This window comes from Macrobrachium nipponense, chromosome 30 (genome assembly GCF_015104395.2).
Source record: "Macrobrachium nipponense isolate FS-2020 chromosome 30, ASM1510439v2, whole genome shotgun sequence".
NCBI classification, from domain to species: Eukaryota; Metazoa; Arthropoda; class Malacostraca; order Decapoda; family Palaemonidae; genus Macrobrachium; species Macrobrachium nipponense.
Window position 1 is genome coordinate 32743129 of NC_087218.1, and position 8561 is coordinate 32751689.

Below are 8561 nucleotides of genomic sequence, written 5' to 3' on the forward strand. Positions count from 1 at the left end.
GAAGTTAATAAATTGGTTCTTTCCTATGGTGAAATTTTCGAGTTGTGTGTTAGTGAGTTTGCGCCGACATTGATAATATCGTTGTCGCACACGGCAGCCATTTTGTCAATGATCGGGCATCCATTGATGGGTTAAGCTAGTCTCGGCATTAATTAAGAATAATGTTGTCGCACAGGCGGCCATATTGTTAATGACCGAGCAGCTAAGTTGAAGTATGTTTAAAACAAAAACTCTATGGGAAGGAATTTAATATAGTTGTGCTGTTGAAAATAATGTACGTAATGCACCAAGTAATTATTAGGTAGTTCCTTCCTACACCCTTGCTTGGTCTATTTTTCTCCTTTAGTGAAAAGTTTAGTGAACTATTAACAATGTCGGACATAAAAACATCAGACGTAGAAATGTCTGACATAGAAATGTCAGATAATGAAAATGAAGAAACAGAAAAATGCAGTGCTGATCCTAGGACATTCTCAGGTAAAGAAAATGGAAAGTGCCTTTGATGAAATAAATGAAGAAGACGAAACCCTTTATTTTATATCACACTCAATAGGTGGTGCTACTTGTTATGATATCACATCTGAAGAAGTAAGGGGGTGTGAAGCAGACGCAGTTGTGCTTTTTGTAGGAAGTAATGATATAGATAGTGAAGATGCTGAATCAACAAATGATATTAGAAATAATATCATAGAACTTGCAAATGATATCTCCAATGTGGATGGAGTGAAGATAGTCTATATCGTTACTGTGGAACCCCGTACAAGCCTGAGATATGTAACCTATAACGAATATTGAAAAAGTCGAAATAGGTTGAACCAAAGGCTACGTAAGTCAACCGGTTATTATATCATTAATAATGGTCTCACTGAAAAGGATCTAGGCAATGATGGAGTTCATTTAACTCAAGAAGCCTCTGAAACACTAGCGGGAAGAATATATGAAAGAGTCAGCAGTGATGCTGATTCAGGAGAATGGTAATAGCACAAGTGGACCAAGTGGGGTGGGGGGGATAAGGGACTACGCATCTTGCATTGCATTAGTTATAAGTTGTATATAATTATTGTGATAAGTTTTGAAGTTAATTTCTCTTGAAGTGTGTTAATTAATTGCATTTAATGGGGTGGTTATATATTAAATTAAAAATTGTTGAAAATACTTAAATTGTATATTTTGCATAAACAGTTATTTGTTGAAATTGCTGAAAATTTGAAAATTTTTATTGGTTTTAGCTGGTTTGATAATTATCATTGGAAAAATGACGGACAGAGAAGCTTTGGTGAGGTCACGAGGTGGTCACAAGGGTGTAATCACCAAATGGATAAATAAGATAGACTCTGCTACTGCTGCAGGTAATGTCAATACATTGTCTTCAATTAAAGATTTATTTATAAAACAAATGAAGACTGTGCAAGACCTGAATGAAAAGATATTAGCTTTAACCACAGAAGAAGATCGAATGAATGAGGTGGAAGAGCAAGCAGAGTATGAAGTAGTAATTTGGGAACATTGGTATAAGTTGATCAATGCCATCACAGCGATATCAGGAAGCGGTTCTCCTGGAAATCCTCCGACCACACCTAAGACTAATGTTAGATTGCCGAAATTGGATCTCCCACATTATACTGGAGATGTGTTGGAGTGGAATTCCTTCTGGGAATTGTACAATGTGTCGGTACACCAGCGAGGGGACTTGGAGCCAATTCAGAAATTTTCATATCTGCAAAGTTTACTCACAGGAGATGCTCTAAAATGGATTTCAGGATTTAAGTTGGAAGCTGCAAATTATTCACACGCTATATCTCTTCTCCAAGTCACTTATGGGAAAAAGGATGAGATCAAACGAGTTCTGGTAAGAAGATTACTAGAAATGGAGTCTCCATCTGCTAATTCAGAATCATTGCAAACATTCAGAGCAAATTTTGAATGCTCGATAAGATCATTGGAGAGTGAAAACCTGGAGTTGAATGAGCTTTACACTATTTTGCTTTAAGGTAAGTTGCCTAAGAGTGTCAGTGAAACTGTAAAACGCAGATGTGGCTAGTATTTGACACATTTAAGAAATATCTAGAAGAAGAAATTCACAATCTAAGATCTTTCGTCTCAGCGGATGTAAATAAACCTGGAACTCTATCAACAATATCTACATTCACAGTGAATCAATCACAATCTGTTAGACCTAAGAGTAAAGGAAATGTGAATAAATTTAGTTCTCAACAAGCAAGAAAATGTGTGTTGTGTGAAGGCGAACACTGGTGGACACAGTGTAAAACTTATGCCAGTAGGGATAAGAGACTGAGTCGTCTCGGTTTTTTACGATTGTGTTTTGTGTGTGCGTCGAATAAACACTTTAGTGTAGATTGTGAAAAGCAAAGTTGTGGAAACGGATGTAGATTAAAACATCATCGTGTGCTGTGTGATAAACAACAAACCAGCGAACCAAGTAAACCAGCAAGTAAATCAACAGTTAAATCAGCAAGTAAACCTAATAATAAAGGTGTGCAAGTTGGAACACTTTCCGTAAGTGATCAGGGTCGGAAATCCAAGCAGAGGTTCATTCTACCAACAGCCACAATTGTGTTAAAGGGTAAAGGAAGACACTTGGTACGCCTTCGTGGATTATTGGACACTTGTGCGGAACGAACCTTTATCAGGTCAGCACTTAAGGACGTATAGTATAGATCTAAAGGCACGGAGAAAATTGCCTTAAGGGGTTATTGACAAGCAAACCTGTGAATGAGTATGAGACGGTGAGTGTTTCCATACCTTATAAGGGTAGATTGATTATTATGGATTGTATTGTGGTAGATGAGTTACCAGAGTATACTAAGAAATTCAACGTTAAACGAAATTTGAAAACGTTGTGTATTACCAAAATTTGTCTAGCGGACAAAGATTTCGATCTCCCTGTGGACAAGCAAGCACCCATTGATATGTTGGTAGGCATTGATAATGTCTATAACATTTTACAACCCGGATTAAGAAAAGCTGGGAAATTGATATTGTTACCTACCATATTTGGATATGTTGTGACAAGGTCCTGTAATGCTCCTCCAGTGCAGGAAACCCAGGTAACTGTGTTAAAGCTAGCAACTAACGAGGAAGTAATTGAAGCTACTCATAAATTTGATAATGATGTAAAGAATGATTTGGATATTTTGTGGAATTTAGATAAAGCAGGTATTGACTGCAATGAATTGAAAGAACATGATCTAAAGGTTCTAGAAAACTTTGAAAATACCATTGTATATTCTGAAATGGAGAAGCAATATGTTGTGGCCTTAACATGGAAGTCTAATAAGCCAAGGCTTCCATCAAATTTTGGCATAGTGTTGGGCCGGGTTAAACAACAATGTGCAAAATTTCAGAAAGATGAAGCCTACCTGAACCACTATCAAAAAGTCCTGAATGATCAGGAGGATAGGGGGTTCATTGAAAGGGTAGATAAAAACAATTCGGTTGAAAATTGTCATTATTTAGCACATCATAGTGTACAGAAAGATAGTGTCACCACTCCAATCAGAATAGTTTTCGACTGTTCCTGGAGACAAGGTAAAAAGGGATTGAGCCTTAACGACTGTCTGTGGACTGGACCACATATTACGACAGATTTGCTCAAGGTCTTATTGCAGTTCAGGACTAACAACTACGCTTGTATTAGTGATATAGAAAAAGCATTTCTTATGGTGCAATTGAGAGAAGAAGACCGCAATTACACACGGTTTTTATGGTTGCAAGACCCAACAGATCCAAATAGCGAGTTAATCGTATATAGGTTTAGGGTGGTGTTGTTTGGTGCTACGTGTTCTCCATTTCTGTTGAATGCCACTATTAAATCACATCTGGCAGCTGTTAGAAAAGATACGAGCTGTACTGAGATGGTGGATATGATGAAGAGGGGATTATACGTGGACAACCTTCAATTTACCTCCAACAGTGAAGATGAATTGATAAACTTATTTTTTGGCGCAAACAAAATATTTGCGCAGGCTCACTTGTATTTAAAGGAATGGACTAGTAATAGTGATCTTTTGAATACTGTCGCGGATGCCTATCGCATAAAATCAAAAGAGAAACAAACCTATAAAGTCTTAGGCCTAAATTGGAACATCTCTAGTGATGAACTAACAATAACACCTAATCATCTTAAGACCGGTCAAACAAAACGTGAAATTCTAAGTGCAATTGCCCAAATTTATGATCCTTAGGAGTGCTTATCCCTATTATGATACGAGCTAGAATATTCTTACAGGATTTGCGGAAACAGCAGTTGAAATGGGATGATCTACTTTCAGTTCCTTTATTAGAACAGTGGAATGAGTTGTCCAAAGAGAAAAGTCTCAGTATTTCCTTCTCCAGAAGCACTAATCTGGAGAAAGCGGATTATCTCCACATTTTCTGTGATGCTAGCATAACAGCTTATGGTTGTGTGGCCTATCGAGCAAGTGGTAAAACTTCGTCTCTGATTATTGCAAAGGGGAGAGTAGCACCCATTAAAGAGTTGACTGTACCTAAATTAGAATTAATGGCTTTGTTGTTAGGTGCAAGATTGTGTGAATTTATAGTTGAAACTTTTGAAGAAAATAAATTTGAGAAAATAATAGTTTGGTCTGAGAGTAAAGTTGCCCTGGGATGGTTAGTGACAAAGAATAATTTGCCAGTATTTGTGAAAAATAGAGTAATGGAAATTAACTCTATAACCGCGGGGATCGTCTTTTCTTACGTCCCATCTTCAGAAAACCCTAGTGACTGGATTACTAGAGGAAAAAGGACAGACAAAGTAAGAAATAACTCCTTTTGGTGGGAGGGACCTCCCTGGTTAAAATCAGAAAACCACACCTATCCTATTGACAGGACATGGGTGAAAGAAGCACAAACACAGGATGAAGTTATTCAGGTCCATCTTGTAGGGAACAGTGAAAAAACCCATCTGCTGACCTGGGAAAGATTTAGTAGAGTGGATAAATTTTGTAAAACTATAGCTTGGATAATGCAATTTATTCACAATTGCAAATCAACTGGCCGTAGAAAAATTGGAAGTTTAACGCTGGAAGAACTTCAACAAGCTAAAAATAAAATGATTATCCTCTTACAAAAGGAATACTTTCCGGAAGAATATAAAGCTTTGGAAAAGGGGGATAAAGTTTCAAAATTGACCTTATTAGCCTGATGAGCGTCCGTATGAGCATCCTGACGAGCAGTACGACGAGCGTCCTGACGAGCTTCCTGACGAATAGTAGCAGCCTGAGAAGCGTCAAGTCGAGCAGCTTGAGGAGCGGCATGCCTAGCAGCATGCAGAGCGTCATGAAGGGGCGCGAGAGGAGCGTCTTGTCGAGAAGCAAGACGATCCCTGCTGTGATGAGCCTTACGGTCCTTCCTCCCTCTCGACAGAAGAGAGTCTGGGGAGACGCTCATCGTACCCTCTAGACAAGCGCTGGGGTGCCGAACGAAATCTAGAGGGCGACGAAGCAGGCGAAAGAGACAAATGAGGAGAAGGAGAGGGGGACTGCTTGGACCTCTTAATAGGCAGCCTCGAGTCCTTCCTAAGTCGACGCAGCTCTGCCTCTTTCTCAGCAATCAACGAAGCTAACTGTTGCTGCATAACAAGGAGCATCTTCTTGGTAGGAGAAGACTCCTTCTCAGGGGAAGGGCTGATCCTGTGGTAAGACGAGGGGCGAGGGGACGCCTTCTTCCTTCTCACAGGAAAAGCTACAGCTCTCTCCCTGGAGCGACTGGGGCGCTCAACAGCATCATCCTCTGATGACGTCCTGGTCCTCTTCTGCGGTGGGAAAGCGTCAAAACTTTCCGGAGACGATCGAAAAGCATCTGGAGAAAAAGGACGTGAAGCGTCCTCCTCTCTGAGGCTTCTCTTCAAAGGGTGAGAGTCCTTCCGAGAGCTCCACCCCGCGCGCGCGGCGCGCGCGCGTGGGGGGGGGGGGGGGGGTGATGCTTCGGAGGATGAGAAGCAATCCTTCAGGATCCGTGCACGAGCACGATCCTTGGCAGCCTGGGAAGCGTCAACAGGACCTGCCGAAGGGACGCCAGATCGGTGGGGAGCCCCCGTAACCCTCTTTAGGCTTTCGACTTGGCCACTCCCTGATTCCAGGCCTAGAGGCATTATAGGGCCGATCTGACGCCCCCTCCACAACACTAGGGGCACTATCACTGCACTTCACCACACCACTTTCTAAGGCGAACACTTTGGATTCCAGGTTACGGAGGGACTCCAAAATCACAGACAGGGCATTACCCTCCGCAGACACAATCTCAGGGGCCGAAGGCAACACCACAGGGTTAGGGGTAGCAAAGTCTACAGGAGGGTTAGCAGGTGAAAAATTACTACCCTGACGTCTACTGCCTGACACGCTCCTGGAGGAAGACCTCCTGATCCTGTCACGCTCTAACTTGCACACATACGTCTTCCAACCCGAATCAGACAAACTCTCACACTCCTTACATCGATCATTTACCAAACACACATGTCCCCTACAGCTCGTGCATACATTGTGGGGATCTACCGAAGCCTTCGGTAGCCTCACCTTACACTCTTCCACACAACATACCCTGAAACTAGCAGAACTAGAACCAGACATCTTTGTTCAAGAAAAATCAAAGCCAAATTCAAAACAGTCCACAATAGCGTGTGCCTAGCCACAAAACCAAAGTAAAAAACCAAAAGACAATCGGAATACTTATGTGACAACAAAGTTTACAAAATCCAATGACAGAGGTACTGAAAACAGGTGTTGACAGTACCGGCGACAGAGAAAATCTGAATAGAAAAGGGGAATGGTTCCTTATACCCGCCTCCCAGCGGCGGGAATGGGTACTAACTGCCTGGCCTCCCACTGCGTGTGTCGTAAGTTTTGAAATTCTGTTGGACTTCAGAGAATACAGCTATATATATATATATATATATATATATATATATATATATATATATATATATATATATATATATATATCTGACAGGTAAGTCTCATGAACAAAACCCAGTTTATTGGGCAATGTTTTCTTATAGTGTGTGCAACAATGCCTGCATGATGATTTGCACTTCAAGAATTACTGTGCCCAGAAGAAACCCCTCCTCACCAGCATACAAAAAAAGAAACTTGCTACTTTTGCCTAGAAATACAAAGTATGGGAAGTGTGCTTTGGTCTGATGAGGCAACCTTATTGGTGACAGACAGCAGTTGGGGGCGAGTGTATCGGCAGCCCAACACTGACCCTCACCTCCCAAAGTACACACAGAAGATGAAGAAGCACCCTGCTTCATTAATGGTGTGGGGCTGTTTTAAATATTATGGTGTAGGGGATCTTGTTGTTCTTCCTGCCAATAAAAAATAAACCAAAACAATTACCTGGAGCTGCTCTGTGATCATTTGCCTGATTCTTTGAAAAAACAAATGCAAACATTTTCATGCCACACTGCTAAATCTGTAATTACTAATTGGCTTTGTAATAGCAAAGTAAACTACATCAATGACTGGCCAGGCAATAGCCAAGATTTCAACCCTACTGAAAATTTATGGTCCCTCATTAAATGCCGCCTTCATGACACACACACATCATCACTACCCAAGTTGGAGGATGCCATCAAGGAGATTTGGGCCTCATTTCCAGCTGGACAGCTGCAAAACTTGGCAGATTCTGTTCCAAAGAGACTTCAAGAGTGCCTTAAACGTCAAAGAAATACCACAAAATACTATACTGTTATCATTTCTAAATAAATAATTGCAAGCCATAATACTGTGTTTTCTTTTAGCAGGCGACTTAACTTTTCACACAGACTGTATATAGCCTACATACCTATACACACACACACACACACATATATATATATATATATTATATATATATATCTATATATATATATATATATATATATATATATATATACAGTGGGGTCTCGCTTAGTCGCGGATCAGCAATCACGGATTCAATCAAGGGTTTTTCCTTGGACCACTTCTCAGTCTATATTGCTGATATGAATCGCAGCATCGCGGGCTTGTCCGTGGTAGGCTAAGCCTCGTCCAGTTCCGATAACCAGCAAATGCATGAACAGATTCACATTATGATATTAACTGTCAATAAAGGTAATAAAACCATTCTCACCTTATATATTATTGGCATATCTTCATAATATATAGCCTATTCATGGAATAATTCCACATCATTGACATCAACTTGTAGTTGAGCGGCCAGCAGAAATGTAAACATTGAGTTACTTCACAGCACCTTTGTCATTCTTAACCTTTTAGAAATGTTAATAGTAGTAGTGTAATTACAGTAGTAATAACATTTAGGAAAACATTAATTTTCAATTCGAACTTCATTATTGTTTTAGCATAACGTACTCAACTTCTCTGAACACTGAAGTCATACAAACGATAATTGTCATAGATTATCGTATTGTTGTTTGCGATCAGTGACGAAGCGTAAACGTAATAAAACCATTTTTACCTTATATATTATTGTCATATACAGGCAGTCCCCGGGTTACGACGGGGGTTCCGTTCTTGAGATGCGTCGTAAGCCGAAAATCGTCGTAAGCCAGAACGACG

The 8561-nt window shown here is 40.3% G+C and overlaps 3 protein-coding genes across 3 annotated transcripts; all 3 read left to right on the forward strand.

Annotated features, from left to right (window-relative positions):
* The first annotated feature begins 1255 nt into the window (after nt 1-1255).
* On the forward strand, nt 1256-1990 carry LOC135202103 (uncharacterized). The gene has a single exon (XM_064231355.1). It carries the CDS (start codon nt 1256-1258, stop codon nt 1988-1990), a length of 735 nt encoding a protein of 244 aa, XP_064087425.1.
* Nucleotides 1991-2786: 796 nt separating this feature from the next.
* LOC135202105 (uncharacterized) lies at nt 2787-4205 on the forward strand. The gene has a single exon (XM_064231356.1). It carries the CDS (start codon nt 2787-2789, stop codon nt 4203-4205), a length of 1419 nt encoding a protein of 472 aa, XP_064087426.1.
* A 17-nt stretch (nt 4206-4222) lies between these two features.
* On the forward strand, nt 4223-5167 carry LOC135202106 (uncharacterized). Its single transcript, XM_064231357.1, has one exon. It carries the CDS (start codon nt 4223-4225, stop codon nt 5165-5167), a length of 945 nt encoding a protein of 314 aa, XP_064087427.1.
* The last annotated feature ends 3394 nt before the right edge of the window (nt 5168-8561 follow it).

Coding starts and splice junctions, on each gene's coding strand:
- LOC135202106 (XM_064231357.1), top strand. CDS start 4,223: ATGATACGAGCTAGAATATTCTTACAGGATTTGCGGAAACAGCAGTTG.
- LOC135202103 (XM_064231355.1), top strand. CDS start 1,256: ATGACGGACAGAGAAGCTTTGGTGAGGTCACGAGGTGGTCACAAGGGT.
- LOC135202105 (XM_064231356.1), top strand. CDS start 2,787: ATGGATTGTATTGTGGTAGATGAGTTACCAGAGTATACTAAGAAATTC.